This window comes from Myotis daubentonii, chromosome 16 (genome assembly GCF_963259705.1).
Source record: "Myotis daubentonii chromosome 16, mMyoDau2.1, whole genome shotgun sequence".
NCBI classification, from domain to species: Eukaryota; Metazoa; Chordata; class Mammalia; order Chiroptera; family Vespertilionidae; genus Myotis; species Myotis daubentonii.
Window position 1 is genome coordinate 22,862,838 of NC_081855.1, and position 19,767 is coordinate 22,882,604.

At 41.0% G+C, this 19,767-nt stretch overlaps 1 protein-coding gene across 3 annotated transcripts in view; it reads left to right on the plus strand.

Annotated features, from left to right (window-relative positions):
* Positions 1-14,453, plus strand: part of CRK (CRK proto-oncogene, adaptor protein) — a 31,804-nt gene extending 17,351 nt beyond the window's left edge. For 2 of the 3 annotated variants that reach the window (XM_059669208.1, XM_059669209.1), the window contains exon 3: positions 11,855-14,453. In XM_059669208.1, coding sequence (XP_059525191.1) covers positions 11,855-11,992 — 138 coding nt within the window. In that variant the 3' untranslated portion in view covers positions 11,993-14,453. The remainder of the gene's footprint in view (positions 1-11,854) is intronic. The other variant, XM_059669211.1, reaches the window with a different exon arrangement.
* The last annotated feature ends 5,314 nt before the right edge of the window (positions 14,454-19,767 follow it).

Here is a 19,767-nt window from a genome sequence, read left to right on the forward strand (position 1 = left end):
TCTTTCAGAGTCTCCTGATATTATAACCTGAACATAAGGAAGTAACTTTCATAAGCACAGGCTGTAGTTACGTGAGCACAGATTAGCTGAGAAGGGGCAAATGTGTATTCTTATAAACTTACATCTTTCCTAAATTTTGTTTTCTTTGGTCATGTTCATACACTGAGGAGTAAGAGCTGCCCTCTGTCTAAATGGGGGAGTGTTAGCCCACAGAATAAGCCAGAATTTATTTGTATCAGTCTGATATTACTGGATTTGAAGTTTTTCTTTTACATTCTGGATAGTGTTTGCGGAGGTGGGTTGGTTGAGTCTTACAGGTTTGACTGGAATATGTGTGTTTTTGAAGTGTGTATTCTTTGACATCATGTTATGACTTAAAAGTATTGTGTCCCTGCTTTGAAGAAAAGTGAAATATATGTTGTTTAGGCCACACCACTTTTTCCCACTTAGAGTCTGGAGGATGAAGAAAACAAGTTTCTAGCCTCATGTTTTTATTTCAGTTCAGATGATGGCAACATCCAACATGGTGCTGTGCATATGACAGGTGTGGCTCTTTTTAAAATATATATATTTTGCCAAAGCCGGTTTGGCTCGGTGGATAGAGCGTCGGCCTGCGGACTGAGGGGTCCCAGGTTCGGTTCCGGCCGAGGGCATGTACCTGGGTTGCGGGCATATCCCCGGTGGGGGATGTGCAGGAGGCGGCTGATCAATGTTTCTCTCTCATCGATGTTTCTAACTCTCTATCTCTCTCCCTTCCTCTCTGTAAAAAATCAATAAAATATATATTTTAAAAAAATAAAATACATATATTTTTAATGATTTCAGAGAGGAAGGGAGATGGGGAGAGAAAGAGAGAAACATCAATGATGAGAGAGAATCATTGATCAACTGCTTTCTGCATACCCTCTACTGGGGATCCAGCCCTCAACCCGGGCATGTGGAATCAAACCATGACCTCATGGTTCATAGGTCAACACTCAACCACTGAGCCACACTGACCAGGCAACAGATGTGACACTTGACAGTCATTGCAGACTTTGTTAGCACTGGACTGGAGTGTGGTAATAGCACTCATGGGATAAGTTAGCTAACACCAGGAGAGAATATATATCACATTAATTTTCCTTCCATTTTCATGTTCTTTCTTTTTTCAAAAATATGTTTTTATTGATTTTTAGAGAGCGATGATGGGAGAGGGAGAGAGAAAAATCGATGTGAGAGAGAAACATTGATCAGCTGCCTTCCCTATACAACCCAACCGGGGACCAAACCAGCATGTGCCCTGACTGGGAATGTGCCCTGACTGGGAATCGAACCATCTACCTTTTGGTGCATGGGACCCTGGTGCCAGCCAGTGCTACATTTGCTTTTTTTTTTTTTTTTTTTAATATATTTTATTGATTTTTTTACAGAGAGGAAGGGAGAGGGATAGAGAGTTAGAAACATCAATGAGAGAGAAACATCGATCAGCTGCCTCCTGCACGCCCCCTACTGGGGATGTGCCTACAACCAAGGTACATGCCCTTGACCAGAATCGAACCCGGGACCCTTCAGTCTGCAGGCCGATGCTCTATCCACCGAGCCAAACCGGTTAGGGCTGCATTTGCTTTCTGAAAGAGAATTGTTTTTAATGATGCCTGCCTTGATTAGAGCCTTTAGTGCTCAAAAATGGTTGAGCTGCTAGTCCTGCTGTGAAACACAAATCTAGTGAAATAGAGATTTAAATAGAAAACTAGTTTATGATTTTAGTAAGTTTTCTTTTTTGATTGAATATTGGTTTTGAGCCACATATGTTGATTGCTGAAGATCGCCTCTTTTGAGTTAGAACAAATACCCCAAGTTATAGCTTTAAAACATCTTATGTGATTAAAAACATGGTGTTAGTTTACTATTGTAGAATTCTATAGTTGGAAAGGACCTTAGATATCCTGATGTTTAGATAGATTGAATGGATTGTTCAAACCAGTTGGAAGTGGAGATATGATCAACCCATATCTACCTTGGTGCTTTTTCTACCATACTCAAATTCAGTCTGTGATTCTTTTTTTTTTTTTTTTTTTAATATATTTTATTGATTTTTTACAGAGAGGAAGGGAGAGAGATAGAGAGTTAGAAACATCGATGAGAGAGAAACATCGATCAGCTGCCTCCTTCACATCTCCTACTGGGGATATGCCCGCAACCCAGGTACATGCCCTTGACCGGAATCGAACCTGGGACCTTTCAGTCCGCAGGCCGACGCTCTATCCACTGAGCCAAACCGGTTTCGGCATTTTTTTTTTTAATACATTTTTTATTGATTTCAGAGAGGGAGAGGGGGAGAGAGATAGAAACATCAATGATGAGAATCAGTGGCTGTCTCCTGCATGTCCCCTATTGAGGATTAAGCCTGCAACCCAGGTACATGCCCTTGACTGGAATCGAACCCGGGACTCTTCAGTCTGCAGGCCAATGCTCTATCCACTGAGCAAAACCGTCTAGAGCTCTTTTTGTTTTATAATAGTGCTGCTGCCCTCCTCAGTGCAGGTTTTCTGTGGGTTCACTGAAAGCATACCCTCAGTTGTACTATCTATGCAGGGAGGTGCACAGTTCTCCTTTCCCATTTCTGGATTTTCATAGAAGCTATGCCTCATCCTTATTGAGATGAGGCTGGAAGATAAGATTAGGAGACTCTGGCTTTCTGACCTTCAAATTCTGGTTAAAAAAAAAAGACAACAGCCTGTCCAGCATGGCTCAGTGGTTGAGCGTCAACCTATGAACGAGGAGGTGATGGTTCGCTAAGTCACTTAAAGATACTGTGATGGCCACATGTCTGGGTTATGGGTTCAATCCCCAGTGTGGGGACATGCAGGAGGCAGCTGATCAGTGATTCTCTCATCATTGATGTTTCTGTCTCTTTCCCTTCCTCTGAAATTTTTAAAAATATATTTTAAAAAATGACAACAACAAACACCATTTATTGGTATATATGACCCATTGTAAGTCCAGATCTGTAGAGCAACTAGGTGCATTTTAGTGGAGTTTTATACTTAACTTGAATGTTTTTCAATTATTTTCCATTATAGTTGACATTCAGTATACACTTAAAATTGATTAATTAGAATCATTACATTTTATGTATGTATGTATATATATGTAATTTTCTGGAAGGGTTCTTTGAGTTTTTTTCTTTCCTTTTTTTAAAAAAATTGTAGTTGACATACAATAGAATCATTGTATTTTAGAATTGGGCAGGATCCTAGAGATAATATATTAGACTAGCAGTCTTCAGACTAAGACTTCTCACTATCCTAAGAGTTCCCAGAAGGTGCCTGGGGAGAGGGGAAAGCTGAGGATGCAAGGCTGTGGGTTCCCTGTCTTGCTTAACCAAAGTAACTGTTTTTATCTGCATTATATATTAGGGTCTCTCTAAGATTATTATTTTTTAAATTCTCACCCAAGGATATTTTTCCATTGATTTTCAGAGAGAGTAGGAGAGAGGGAAAGATAGAGAGAAATATCGATGTGAGAGAAACAGATCGATTGGTTGCCTCCCATATTTGCCCCACCAGGGCCCTGGCCAGGAAGGAGCCTGCAACCGATTTACATGCCCCTGACTGGAATGCAATCTGGGACCCATAAGCCCATAGGCTGATGCTCCATCCACTGAGCCAAACCGGCTATGACAGATTGATTTTTTTTTTTTTTTTAAAGAAAGGGTTTCTGTATTTTAAAACAGTAAATTAAAAAACAGTGCTGAAGAACCACCTGCCCTTGTCTTACAGATGGACATTCCCTGCATGGTATATTTGCTGTGACCAGAGTTCCCCACTGGAATATAAGTTATTAGGTATTTCCTCTTTTCCACCCACCAGATTTCCCTAGTAGAGATGAAGAGTCTGGAAAGAAGAGGTTAATTCTAGTTAACAACCAAAGTATGGGCATTCCTTTGCATATTATAATTCTGTGAGTCAGGTACTCGTATCCCAGGGGAATGTAACTGAATCAGACAGATTCTATCTGTTTTGTCCAATTTATCCTGATTAAGACAGTTTTTAAACAATGCAGATATGCTGCATATTTTTGAAGAAGAAATTCTGGAAATAACAGCAGAATTGTGTAGAGGCAGCTTTTATTTTTTTATCTTAGACTAGAGGCCTGGTGCATGAAATTTGTGCACAGGGGGAGGGTGTCCCTCAGCCCGACCTGCACCCTCTCCAATCCAGAAGTCCTCAGGGTATGTCCTACTGATGGCTTAGTCCCACTCCCCGTGGTTCTCTGTTCTCTGCGGGGCCTGCCTGCTCCACACCACGGTGACGGCCAAGCGGGACCTGCTGGGTGCTGCCTGTGGGCACACTTGCCTGCTGGGCCCACATTGCCGGGGTGATGCCGCCAGCGTCCTGCCCTGGCTGCTATGGGTGCCGCCATCTTTGTTGTGGAGTGATGGAGTGATGGTTAATTTGCATGTTGCTCTTTTATTAGATAGGATTTGAGCTAAGATTTTGACCTTAGATTTTTGTTTCATGGCTCCTTGGAAGCTGGCATAGTAACAAATCTTATCTTGTACATTGCAGGTGCTAAAATTTACTTTGCAGCCTTTGTAGACTGTTTAAAATTATCATAATATCTTTAAATGTACTAATTATATAACTCCCATTCTCTGATTCAACCTTGCATTTTGCCTTTGATAGACGATAACATTTCAGAGTAACCAAGGAAAGCTTCTCTGATGTTCTTAGGCTTGGACTTAGTCTTTTTTTCATTTTATTTATATTTTTTGTTTTGGACTTGTTCTTCAGGGCAAGCTGTAAAGTGCTTTGGGTCCCTGATCATATCTGACAGTGATTACTTGAGCTCTACATTTCCCCGCATAGAACTCTTTGAACTATAAGTTAAGAACTTTTAACCTATGTATGGAAAATAAGAGTGAAGACCCCAGTTTCCCCTTTGTTAACAGAAAAAATGAGATGGGAGGTATAAGAACATGAGTGGATTTCTGTATTGTTCATTAGGACAGGTGTCCTTTTTTCCATCCTGTTTCAAAGAGGAAGAGAGAGGGTGAGAGAGAGAAACATCAGTGATGAGAGAGAACCATTGGTAGGCTGCCTCCTGCATGCCCCCTACTGGGGATTGAGCCTGCAACCTGGGCATGTGGTCTTGACCGGAATTGAACCCAGAATCTGCAGGCTGACGCTCTATCCACTCAGCCAAACCAGCTAGGTCTGTATCTTAAGATTGTAACATATCTGAGGCAAGTGTTCAGTTTTTCTTTCTTTGTCTTTGATATAGTATATCAAGCTTCAAACTCTTCTGCATCCCCCTCATCCTCTCTAGTCTGGCCTTAGGGAATTTGGCTTTAGTGAATTGTTGCCTAACAGGAAGAGGAGCATACATTCAGAAACATGTCATGTTTCTGACTTGAAGAAAGAACTGTTTTTAGTATATCAACCTTTTCTTTTTGTTTTTTATTTTCAAATTTTAAGAGAAAGTTTATTTAGAAAGTCACAGAGGTAGAAGTGAGTTGTAGAAAAAATGGGCTCAAGAAACAAGTTACAGAAGCCAAAAAAAGTTTAGCACCATTTTCTTAGTCCTCTCCTAGACTACGCCCACCTAATCCCCTAGGGCAGTGGTCAGCAAACAGCGGCTCGGCAAACCATGGCTCGCGAGCCACATGCGGCTCTTTGGCCCCTTGAGTGTGGCTCTTCCACAAAATACCGACTTCTGCGCATGGGCCACGAAGTTTCAATTGCACTGTACGTGCGCGCCCTCACGTGGTATTTTGTGGGAGAGCCACACTCAAGGGGCCAAAGAGCCGCATGTGGCTCGAGAGCCGCGGTTTGCCGACCACAGCCCTAGGGTGTCAACCACCCTTTCTTCCAAACTGTTGAAGCACTAGGGCAGCGGTTCTCAACCTGTGGGTCGAGACCCCTTGGGCGGTTGAATGACCCTTTCATAGGGGTCATCTAAGACCATCCTGCATATCAGATATTTACATTGCGATTCATAACAGTAGCAACATTACAGTTACGAATTAGCAACGAAAATAATTTTATGGTTGGGTCACAACATGAGGAACTGTATTTAAAGGGCCAGAGGTTGAGAACCACTGCACTAGGGCCTCATGTGGATAGTCATATTGCCTTTGGGTTTATTGTTTTTGACTCCAGGAGTCCCCATGTGCTTTGAATGTTTGAGGAGGAAGACCCCATATGGCACAAAGGTTTATTTAATTTAGTACGGTCTTTCTCGGAGTATTTGTACATCAAGGCCACAATGGATAGCTTAATTAGCTCAGTTGACTGCTTAAAACTTTAAATCAAATTTTGTTGCCTTGCTTGTGAAGAAGCTAGTATAGTTCTGTGGTACTACAGCAAGGGGCTGGGCTCGTCCACACTTCAACCTGCCTTTTACTTGGAGCTCTGTGGGATGTGATTTGAGATGGTACTTTGAATTTCTAAAATTAAGACAGTATGCCTGGTTGGTGGGCTCAGTGGCTGAGCATCAACCCAGGAACCAAGAGGTCACCAGTTCCATTCCTGATCAAGACACATGCCTGGGTTGCAGGCTCAGTGCCTAGTGGGGGTTGTGCAGGAGGCAGCCTGTCAATGTTTCTCTCTCATTGATGTTTTATCTCTCTATCTTTCTCCCCGTCCTCTCTCTAAAGATCAATAAAAACGTATTTTTAAAAAATAAAATACTGCTAATCTTGCTTAGAATTTTAAAAAACAAGTAAATAAAGACAGTATAACACAGAGAAAAGAGAGGTATTAAAGCCTAGATTTTGGTATCAAGTAGAATGGTGGGCTTAAGGTTGTATTCTGAAGAACCATCTTCTATAAAACACCTAGAAAAGCTGGATGAAATACAACAGACACCCCCCCCTTTTTTTTAATATATTTTATTGATTTTTTACAGAGAGGAAGGGAGAGGGATAGAGAGTTAGAAACACCAATGAGAGAGAAACATCGATCAGCTGCCTCCTGCACACCCCCTACTGGGAATATGCTCACAACCAAGGTACGTGCCCTTGACCGGAATCGAATCTGGGACCCTTGAGTCCGCAGGCCGATGCTCTATCCACTGAGCCAAACCGGTTAGGGCCAGACATCCTTTTCTTGACACCATTTTATTTAGATTTGAAATCATTTGGTAAAATGTACTAATCATAAGTATACAGCTCACGGTTTACATGTATATGCACCTACTGATAATCACCTGATGAAAGTATAGAAGCTTTCCAGCACTCCAGAATGTTCCTTCATATCCCTTCTGTATATTCTTTAATATCAATACAATGATGGATTCAGATGACACAAGGTAAGGATATTAGCTGGCATGTCATCAAACTAGCTTCTTAAAAGAAATTGGCCACTTTGACCCCATGTGGAAGGGAACCTAATATCAGTGCCATTTAGATTTTTAAAAAATATATATTTCTTTATTCATTTCAGAGAGGAAGGGAGAAGGAGAGAGAGAGAGAGAAACATCAGTGATGAGAGAGAATCATTGACCGGCTGCCTCCTGCACACCCCGTACTGGGGATCGAGCCTGCAACCCAGGCATGTGCCCTTGGTCGTAATAGAACCTGGAACCCTTCAGTCTGCAGGCCGACACTCTATCCACTGAGCCAAGCCGGCTAGGGCCCATTTAGATTTTTGACATAAACATACACATCCCCTCAAATATTTTTCTTTTTATTTATTTATTTATTTATTTATTTATTTATTTATTTATTTATTTATTTTTTAAAATATATTTTATTGATTTTTTACAGAGAGGAAGGGAGAGAGATAGAGTCAGAAACATCGATGAGAGAGAAACCTCGATCAGCTGCCTCCTGCACATCTCCCACTGGGGATATGCCCGCAACCCAGGCACATGCCCCCGACCGGAATCGAACCTGGGACCCCTCAGTCCGCAGGCCGACGCTCTATCCACTGAGCCAAACCGGTTTCGGCTATTTTTCTTTTTAATATTTTTATTGCTTTTTAGAGAGCAAGGAAGGGAGAGGGAGAGAGAAAAACATTGATGTGAGAGAGAAACATTGGCTGCCTCCTTGCACATGAACACACACACACACACACACACACACACACACACACGGAATCAACCAAAAAGCCAGACAGGTGCTCTGACTGGGAATTGAACCAGCCACCATAGGTGCACAGAACCATGCCCAACTAACTGAGCCACACCAGCCAGGGCTCAAATATTTTTCGTAAGTGGTGGACTTGTATTATTCTGGGTTCAACTACAGAAATAGCACTTAGTATGACAGGAGTGTTTTGACAGGTAGTACAAATTAAAAAAAATGGAGGAAAGAAGTGCTGCACGTGCTATAATTGACTTTTACGTAGCAAGGGGCTAGCAGCACAGGGCATTAATTTTAGTGACGTGCTGTGTGTGCGTGCATGCGTGTGTTTAGTGTGGAGAGTCAGGGTTGCTGACAGGTCAAGCACAAGGAAATTCACTAAGGTATAGTCAAATGTTATGGAGCTGATGCTGTGTGCCTAGCTTCTTTTTCTTTTTTGTGTGTGCCTAGCTTCTTGCAACACTGCAAAAGTTTTAAAAATAAGGGAACAAGTGAGGTAAAGTCTGAGAATTAGAATTGGGGACAAAGGTAGAAATCTTTCAAACTAATTTTACTAGCAAGGAAATTTTCTCTTGATGTCTGGCCTTCCTCTTCTCAAAGACTGTAAGAAAATCTTTACTTGTCATAGTTGACCTGCTCAGATGTCAGGAATGTTGAATTGGAAGATTGCTGGGAGTAAACGGAACCCTGGTGCTGGCAGCCTGTAGGGATCAGATCTGCTTCCCAGGATGGGCATGCAGTGTGTTCCCTTTCCTCCCCTTACACCATGAGCCTTCATCTTTACAGTATCAGCAAACTGAGCTGCTGCTTTTTCTCACCTTTTTGTCTTATCCCAAATATAGTCTTTAATGTTCCCTGGCTTCTTTTTACTTTTCATGCAACATCTTTAGGCCTCTGGTTTCAAGATAGTTCTTTAGGAAATAACAGAAAGGCCACTAGGGAAGCTGTTTCCTCTGTGAGTGAGATCAAGCTGGTTCTAGAGAAGGCCTGCACCTAGACCTGAGTTGGCTTTGCCTGTAGTTGGCCTACAGACATTCTTAGACAACCCCTAGGGCCCTGGCAGCATAATTAGAAAGTTCCTGGTATGGTGAAAAGAGAATAAATTGGCTTTAGAGCCAGATACTTCTGGGCTTAAATCCCAGCCTGGCCACTGACGGTATGACCTAAGGCAGCAGTCACCAACCTTTCAGACCTCACGGACCACCAGTGGTACCTAAGGTGTATATCGTGTGATTTTTGTAAATCTTAGTCTTTTTCACCTGTAATAAGAAAACAGTTCCTGTCCTTTAGGGTTATTACGATGATTAGAAAATAATATAAAACACTCTCTACAGTACTTTATGAACTTTCAATGAATAGTAGTTATTAACTTAGTAAAACCAAATGAACAGTTATGCTTAGAAACCACTCGTATGCTCAGAACTTAGATGTTGATAAAAGATGCTTCTAAGCTCTTTTTCTTTTTTAATTGATTTTTAGAGAGAGAGAAACATCAATATAAGAATGGAACATTCAGCCCTAGCTGGTTTGGCTCGGTGGATAGAGCGCCAGCCTGCGGACTGAAGGGTCCCAGGTTCGATTCCAATCAAGGGCATGTACCTTCGTTGCAGGCACATCCTCAGTGGGAGGTGTGCAGGAGGCAGCTGATCGATGTTTCTCTCTTATCGATGTTTCTAACTATCTCTCTCCCTTCCTCTCTGTAAAAAATCAATAAAATATATTAAAAAAAAACCTTAAAAAAATAAATATATTTTATTGATTTTTTTTTTTTTTTTACAGAGAGGAAGGGAGAAGGATACAGAGTTAGAAACATCGATGAGAGAAACACTGATTCAGCTGCCTCTTGCACGCCCCCTACTGGGGATGTGCCCGCAACCCAGGTACGTGCCCTTAACCAGAATCGAACCTGAGACCCTTGAGTCTGCAGGCTGACACTCTATCCGCTGAGCCAAACCGGTCAGGGCATAAAATATATTAAAAAAAAAGAAAAAAAGAATGGAACATCCGTCGGTTGCTTTCTGCACACCCTGTACTGGGGATTGAGCCTGCCATCCAGCGTGTGCCCTTACTGGGAATCGAACCAGCAACCTTTTGGTGCATGGGATGAAGGTCAACCAACTGAGCCACACTGGCCAGGGCAAAAGATAGTTATAAGTTCTTTAGTCCAATGACATCTGGGGCCTAACCTCCAAATATTAAACAAAATGTTTATTATTTTACCACAGGATGAATCTATTTGTCAGACTGACCTTATGTTCTTTTTTTTTTTCTTTTTCATTTGTTTGTTTTTTTCTTTTTTTGACCTTGTCTTAGTTTCTTTCTTTTTTTTTTTTTTTTAATATATTTTATTGATTTTTTACAGAGAGGAAGGGAGAGAGAGAGTTAGAAACATGGATAAGAGAGAAACATCGATCAGCTGCCTCCTGCACATCTCCCACTGGGGATGTGCTCGCAACCCAGGTACATGCCCTTGACCGGAATCGAACCTGGGACCTTTCAGTCTACAGGCCGATGCTCTATCGACTGAGCCAAACCAGTTTCGGCTTGTCTTAGTTTCATAGCAGAATAGAGGTATATCCTAGATTGTCAAAATTTTATTTTTTATTTTATTTTTTAATATATTTTTATTTCAGAGAGGAAGGAAGAGGGAGAGAGAGATAGAAACATCCATGATGAGAGAGAATCATGGATTGGATGCCTCCTGCAAGTCCCCCACTGGGGATTGAGCCCACAACCCAGACATGTGCCCTTGACTGGAATCGAACCTGGGACCTTTCAGTTCGCAGGCTGACATTCTATCCACTGAGCCAAAGTGACTAAGGCAAAATTTTATATCTGATCTTGCAACAGAAAGTTTTTTATAACAGAAGCAAAAACAGGATGTCCATGCCCTTGCCGCTGTGGCTCAGTGGATAGAGCGTCGGCCTGCGGACTGAAAGGTCCCAGGTTCGAATCTGGTCAAGGGCATGTACCTTGGTTGCGGGCACATCCCCAGTAGGGGGTGTGCAGGAGGCAGCTGATTGATGTTTCTCTCTCATCTGTGTTTCTAACTCTCTATCCCTCTCCCTTCCTCTCTGTAAAAAATCAATAAAATATATTTTTTAAAAAAAACAACAACAACAAGATGTCCTCTTATTAACGTTCCCTTATTAATGAACAGGTACCAAGTGGCATTGAGGAAGCAACGAAGTCTGTCAGTATATGGTGGGGTAGGGGTGAGGTTGGTGAAGAAGGTGGGGGCTTTGCAGAGAGCTGATGGAATTTGGAATTTTGGCCGATATCTGCCCAAATGGGGAAAGCCTTGCCTTGGTAGGAAAGTGGTGGGAATGTTTCATTTTCTGAAACCAAGTGAAGTATGCTTCCTATGATTGCCCTCTGCTCTATAAGTAGTAAATAGGCCAGGATATGTGTATGAGAGTGGGTTGGGAGATTGTGCTGCTGCTATATGCCTGGGTGGGAAGTTAGGGGAGGACATGGATTTCTTTTCCTAGGCCAGAGCTTGTGGGCAGGCTGGAAGCTAAAGGTAGTGGAAACAAAAAGTATTGTTTTCTAGGATCCTTTCTATTTTCTGTGTGTTTTTCTGCACTGCTAAAATCACTTCTTTCTGCCTGCATTAACCACAAGTAATCAGTCTGATGGCTGGGGCTTGGGAGGCAGCAAATAGCCATTTCTGTAATGTCAGCCCTAGAGCAATCGTGGGCAGGGTATGCCTAATCAGAGATTAGAGTTTCAGCTTTCATTCATAACTGGAAATAAATTGCTCTCCTTATTCTCCTCTTGCAGGTCGGTGAGCTGGTAAAGGTTACGAAGATTAATGTCAATGGTCAGTGGGAAGGGGAGTGTAATGGCAAACGAGGTCACTTCCCATTCACACATGTTCGTCTGCTGGATCAACAGAATCCTGATGAGGACTTCAGCTGAGTATAGCTCAACAGTTTTGCTGACAGATGGGAACAATCCTTTTTTTTTTTTCCTTTTCAGTTGCCATCTATACATTTTTTTTTTTTTACAGATGTCAAACACAGTCTAGTTTATATAAGTGTTCTGTTACCTGTGATCATTTTTAGACTGAACTACTACATCCCTAGTTCCATTTACCACGTTCAGGGTACAGAACTGGAGGGCTTTGTGTGTTAACTTCTGAATTGGACATTTTAGGTGGTAGCTGCTATGCCTGAGTCTGTCAGAGAGATAGGTGGGTATCTTGCCTCCTTTCTTCAGGCAATGCAAGTCAACCTGTGGAAAACTGATGCACAGGAGAGAAGTGTTGCACACTACCTACCCTGATTTATCCAATGGCTTTTTTTTTCATTCTGAAACCATCTTATCAAATGGCAATAGACTGTTCCCTTTCACCCCCAGAAAGTAATCATGTACTGTGTGAATTATACCCAGTGGGATTGCTTTTTCATTTATAGAACATGACCATTGTATGACTCATTCTGACAGTTCAAATCCTGAGATTTCTGAGGACACTACTAAAGGCATTTTCTTCCTTCTAAGTCAATGCTTCATACTTTTTCTTGGGATTCTTTGAACCCTTGTCATCCTTTTCCGCAGATAGGTTAATTCTCATGAAAAGTGTTTATTTTCATTCCAGATGACAAGCAGGATGTGCAGAGCACTTTATTCAGTGCATAGCTTTAAGCCAGTATTGGATTCACTGAGTGGACAGCCAAACTCAGCTCTCTGCCTTTCCTCAAGGGGTCATAGTAGGTTCACACTGCTATCGCAGCTAAATGGACTCCTGACAATGGGATCCAGCAGGGACATTTCTCCGGATTCTTTGGAATTCTTAGCTTCTACTTGGAGTGGAAGGACCAATCACTAGAATATTCCATAGAAGGTTGTGTGGCCAAATTCTGCCCTTTGCTTTATGTGCAACTTGTATAAGTCAAGTTAAAATTACATGAGTTTGGGGATAGGGTTAGCACTTTGAAAAATGTTTGAACCAATCATGAATTACTTAGGTATTATTCATTTCACATTACCAGAATAGTGCATGAAGTACATTATAAACTGCCTTCAGTTTTGGGTCTTTATGTTCAAGTTTAGTTTACAAATCCTTTTAAGTACAGAATGGTTTATATGGGGTCAGGTGCTCCAAAAAACAGATTTCTGAGACCAAAAATGATCTAGGCTATGTAGACTGTAATATGAAACTTTCAAAGCTAGCTTCCAGCCTAGGAAGGCACTAACTGGTATATGGTATGATACAACCAATAGAAACATTTTATATTTAGCTTAGGGCCTCATATTAGAAAAGAAATGTATCTTTCTAATTCTTTTGCATAGGTAATGATTAATTTGCATTTTTTGGCGTGCACCAAATCATGTTATCCCAGTGACTAGCACAATGTCTGGCACAATTGATGTGCAGATGTTTGTGTGAGTGAATGAGAGGAATGTAGAAGCTCATTATATGGCACAGGGAAGCCAGCTGGCACAGGATTACATACATTACCACAAGTAACCTAATGCATTGACGCTAATTTAATGTATTTTTACCTCACACTAAGGTAATGCTTGATAAAGACATCAATACTCGACTTTTTAAATGCTAGCATAGTGCTATGCACACAGTGGGTGCTCAATGTTGAATGAACAAATTTGCAATACTAGACTTAATTCCACCTGACTACTCTGTCAGATTTTCAGTTAGAGCACAGATACTGTAAAATTCAGTAAGTACACATGAAATCTTGTTTTTCTGAAAGTATGACATCTAAAATATTTGTAGAGAAACCTTGTCACACTGCTTTGAATATTTGTATTTTCTTTTGCCTTTGACATTATGATATTGGCCTGTAATGTCTATTTTCATCTTATGGAATATTAGTGGAACATGCACCTCTACCCAAATCATAAGAATTTCTTAATGATGGCTTGTCCAAAGCCATTATATGAACTGTTGGGTTGGATTTGGCTGGATGTGGTAGTTGTTGGACCTTAAGAAATCAAAGGACTTCTTAAAAATATCTTCCAAAAACAAATACTAGAGTCCTATTCAATTGCATATGTACATTGTCACAAAGCAAAGTAAACTGAAATTGGCTGCTATATTTTATATAATATAATCATTTCTGCAAAAGCCCAGTTTTTGGATACTAATATTTGACATGATTCATTCTTATTAATTTGTTGGAATTGTTTATTGTTAATAATGCAAATAGATAATTTTTAATTATCCTTAAGTAACATTTCATTATTAATGGTTTGAAATGGGTGACAAGCAAACCAGTTTGAAATAAAATATGAACATGTGCCATTGTATTATAACACTATACACTTTCTTGACAGTAAGATTTTGAAAAAATGTTTTTTTGTAGCATGTATTGTATATGTTTATAGTATATGTAGTAAATAAAAATATGGCCAAATATTTGGCTTGGTGATCTTTTGAAGAAAGTAATGTTTGAATATTTTTCACAAAAGAGCTACATCTGTTGTGCTTAGGGAATAAGAGATGTGTGCATTCAGTCTACAATCATGTAATGAGAAACAATCGTTCCGTGGATACTCATTAAAGCTGGGATTAATCACTGGTGATGTTTTAAAGGGTCTCCAAAATTCATGAAATACTGAATTGAGGGAAATATAAGAAGATTATTATATAATGATTGGAAATTTGGAATGACCTGAACAAAGAATATCAATGGTTTATATGTGGGTATAAAGAAAAGAAGGTTTGGATGTTATACAATAGGTTTTTAGAATGTTAGTGTAAATACCCAGATATTTTTATTTAAGTAGCACATTTTCAGGATAGATAATTATAAACAAAGTGTGTGAGTACATATACCGAAAATTAACATAATACTCTAAAATAGTTTTGTATTGTGTATGGGTGCTGAAGTTTTAAAATGGAAAGGATAGTCTTTGCCAGTTACTTATACTGTGTTCTCCCTCGGACCCAGAACACATCTAGTTATTGCTATAAATAGCAGAGTGTCAACCCAGCGTTAAATAAAGGAACCTACACCAAAGAGAGTCAACTTTGGCATACACAAGCTTAACTGCAAGGTGACTTAAGAATGTTTCAACTTTTTGTAAAAAAAATAAACTACCAAAGTCTTGTTTTAAAAAATATGTTGAGTGTTGGGTTCCTTTACATAGCCTGGAGTGCTCATACCAGCTCTTATATTTTGTGACCCTGATCTTCAGATTAAGTTCTGTTCCTCTTACAGATATGAAGAGAGAAGAGGCCCCTCCATAAAAGAAAACATTAAAGTAGTTCTAAGTTTGGCAGGAGGAGGGTAAGAGTTTGGAGCTTGGCTGCCACACATATCCTGAAGAAAAAGAAATGGGGAAATAAGGTGAGGGGGCATAAAAGAATTAGTTATCAAGAAGTGAGAGCCCTAGCTGGTTTGGCTCAGTGGATAGTGTTAGCCTGCAGACTAAAGGGTCCCAAGTTCGATTCCGGTTAAGGGCACATGCCAGAGTTTCAGGTTCAATCCGTGGTGGGGGGCATGTAGGAGGCAGCCGATAGATATTTCCCTCTCCCTCTCTAAAAATCAATAAAAATATTTTTTTTTTTTTAAAAAAGGTGAGGTTCAAAAAGAAAGGAAAGCAGTGTTTGTGGATCTTCTCTGAATACAGAACAAAAGCAAGCAGAAATAAATGAGCTGCCAGGCTTGCTTTTGGTCAAGGGGATATTTCTGTGGTTGGCCTGGTTTACTTAGATTTTAGACCAGCCATGGGCAAACTACGGCCCGCAGGCCGGATCCGGCCCTTTTGAAATGAATAAAACTAAAAAAAAAAAAAAAAAAAGACCGTACCCTTTTATGTAATGATGTTTACTTTGAATTTATATTAGTTCACACAAACACTCCATCCATGCTTTTGTTCCGGCCCTCCGGTCCAGTTTAAGAACCCATTGTGGCCCTCGAGTCTAAAAGTTTGCCCACCCCTGTTTTAGACCTTAATTGAACCCTACCGAAGTGGGCACTCAAATATTGACTAGATGTTCAAATGTTAACTGGCTTAGGCAGACCTTCTTTGTCTTCCCACTTCAAATGAGAAAGAGTATAAACATTTTAGTCTTCTGGGAGTGGGAAGGAATGATTAGCCATGTGGAGGTTGACTGGTTCAAAGCCTCCTGTGGAGTTTCTAGCCTCATTTCAAGCTGGTGGGGTATAGGGGCTTCTCCAAGGTTCTGAGTACCAGCAGGAAACTAGGAAAGTGGAGCACAGGTGAGGTCACAGACCAGTCCCTCCTTTTACCTTTATGCTTGGGAAGTATATTCCGAGAGTTACCATGAATTTGGTACTGCCTGAGGGTATGATAACTGGTAGTTGGAAACGTTGGGGATACCCTAGTGTTTTGGGTAATGCACGCTGCCTTTTCGTGCAGCCTCCTCTGCGGATCCTAGGCTTCAGGCCTAACTCTGAATTCCCATGAACCCTTTATAGCTGGGGGTTCTAACAATGTCTTGGCTGCCTTGGCTGTGTTGCCACAGTGTCCAGAGCTTACCAACACTGGGGTGACAGCAGTCTTAACCTCACTCATCATTTTGTAATTATTTGTTTTGAGAAGACATCATATGAATTCAAGTACACCTACTGCCACAGAAAGGAGTTACTCTTTAATCCATTATCGCCAAAGGGGGGTGGTTGACTCCATATTTTGTTGGCTATCTGGGTGCTTCAATGATTAACAATTTTGATCAGATTACAGTAGTTCTGTGTGGTAGCTCCTGTGGAATAGACTCTGCCTTTGTGAATCTTGCATTCTACGAGTATCAGGACAAAAACCATATCCATAACCCTGACTGGGGCCCTGGTGACTTTCTGAACTTAAGTGTTATGGTCAAGGTCACAAAGCTTGGTGAATAGACTGCACCATTTTGTGAGTAACCAGTAGAAAAAAGGCACCCCTTCCGTGTGGACACAGCCCTTGCTAAGCCCACAGCTTGAAACGTGCAGACAGTGTGGTGTGGATTATAGCTACCTCAACTGAATGTCCCTGTTCGCTGCCCAATTGTACCTGACATTAAGCAAACATTAGCTTTGATTATTGTGCTTAATGTTAAAGTTGGCAGCTCATTTATAGACATCCCTGTCCTCCAACCAGTTCATCACCACGTCCCGTCAGCGCCACCTCCAGAATATTCCCTATTGCACATTTGCACACATTCACCACTACCACCCAAGTAGCTACTGTCTCCCCTGTGGACCTCTACAATAACCTTCCTCATTATTCACTTTCCCCAATCTGCTCGTTACAAAGCAACCAGGATGATCTTCCCACGAGGCAATCGTGATCATGGAACTTACTTGCTTAAAAAGCTTTCTAAGGGGCCCTACCGGTTTGGCTCAGTGGATAGAGGGTCAGCCTGTGGAATGAAGGTTCCTAGGTTGGTTTCTGGTCGGGCACATGCCTGGGTTGCATGCCTGAGGGCGGGCGTACAGGAAGCAGCTGATCAATGGTTCTCTCATCGATGTTTCTCGCCCTCTCCCTCTCTGAAATGAATTAAAAAAAAAAAAAAAGCTTTCTAATGGTTTCGTCTTAATCATAATCTGCATTCCAGAGGATGGCCTACACAGAAGTGATGGCCTTTATTTCATCTATCTAGATCTCCGTGTTCCTGGCAGGCTTTCCTTTTAGCTTCTCAGATGGGCAAGCCTTCCCCATTCTAAGAACCTTCCCTCCCACAACTTCTACTTGTCTCTTGATTCCAGTTTAAATGTCCCTCCCTTAGAGATACCTTCCTTGAAGCCCCAGATCCCATTTAAAATCATCACATCATTTGCCTTCACAGCACTCCTCTCAGATTGTAATTATATATTTCTCTGATGATTACATTCCATCTTCTCAGACTATAAAATCAGCTCCAGTAGGACAGAAGCTACATCTGATTTAATCATCATTACATTTCCAGAGCCCAGCACAGAACTTGGCTTGCAATAGACAACACATATTTGCTAAATCAATATTTTCCTCAGTAGGACTGAGTGCTGGATAGTAACAGGGACCTAGCTGGTTACCTCTCAGCTGCTCCCTCCTCTCCATTCCCCATCCTGCATCTCTGGTCCTGTGTATACTCAAAGGGTGTAGGTTGATTTTAATTTATTTTATTGATTTTAGAGAGAGAAGAAGAGAGAGAGAGACATCAACTTGTTGTTCCACTTATTTATGCATTCATTGATTGATTCTTGTATGTGCTTTGACTGGAGATCAAACTGGCAACCCTGATATTAAGGAGTGACTCTCTAACCAACTGAGCTTCCCTGCCTGAGTGAGTGTAGGTTCATTTTAATATTGGTCAGAGTAAAACCCAATTAGAAAGGTCCTTCCATTGCAGAAACATGAGATGCTTTTCAAAGCCCAGTCTCAAGGGTTTAGGTGCTTCCCTGTGGCCATGTCCCTTTTCCTTTTCCACAGAAAGGGAGGTGCCTGGATTACTTAGAAGGGAGCTGAATTCCCACAAATGAAGATTATTCACTTGGAGCTTATTTTTAATTTCTAACTTTAGCTGAATTCCATGACCTAAAATGCCAATTGTAATGAAGGTAGCTTAATATATCCTACACACTATTCAAAGTAATTACTCATCCTGTTATTATTTAGGTCTCTCATAATATAGATCTCAGAGGCAGCAAGTCAAGAAGGCAGCCAACAGGAGCAGGGTCCTTGCGCATTCTCTCTCTGCATTATGGTGAAGGGCATGACCCATCCTAATGTCAAGGTAGGTTGGAAGCAAAGAGAATTGGCCTGAGTCTTGGGCCCAAATCCTTTTAGGAGTCTTGTGATATAACAAGAAAAGGGAGAAACCCAGATCCCATTCTCAAAAAAAAGAATGTAATGAGGATGTGGTTTATTTAAAATTGTTGGACACATCTTTTCTCCCACTAGAATCAGGTCCTTCCTCTACTTTCACTTTTTCTTTGAATAAAAAATTGCCCCAGTTTCTCATTTCCCTTGTTAGGCATGCCTGTGGGATTAGGTTTATGACTGTACCAGCTAGTTACTTCTTGTTCCTTAGCAAGCTCTGCATATGATCAAGGACAATCTTTTTTTTTTGTTGTCATGGCAACTGACATTTACATAAGCAAAAACTGAGGGGAAACATTTGTTGTTTTGGAATGATTTGTGGTAAATTTTATTGTAATGGAAAGATAAAACAGCTAAAATTGGAGCAACAGAATGGACTTTTCCTATTCCTTTTAATGAGATCTATTGGATAGATACCATCTTTGGCTATCAAAAACCCTGCAATACCTAGAACAAAAGGAATGACTGATGATCTTTAATTCTGTTCTTTTTTAAAAAAATTTTTATTCATTTCAGAGAGGAAGGGAGAGGGAGAGAGAGAGAGAGAAACATCAATGGTGAGAGAGAATCATTGATTGACTGCCCTCTGCACAACCCCTACTGGGGATCGATCCCATAACCTGGGCATGTGCCCTTGACTGGAATCAAACCTGGGACCCTTCAGTCCCCAGGTTGACGCTCTATCCACTGAGCCAAACCAGCTAGGGCTAATTCTGTTCTTTTTTTTTTTTTTTAATATATTTTATTGATTTTTTACAGAGAGGAAGGGAGAGGGATAGAGAGTCAGAAACATCAGTGAGAGAGAAACATTGATCAGCTGCCTCCTGCACACCCCCCACTGGGGATGTGCCTGCAACCAAGGTACATGCCCTTGACTGGAATCGAACCTGGGACCTTTCAGTCCACAGGCTGACACTCTATCC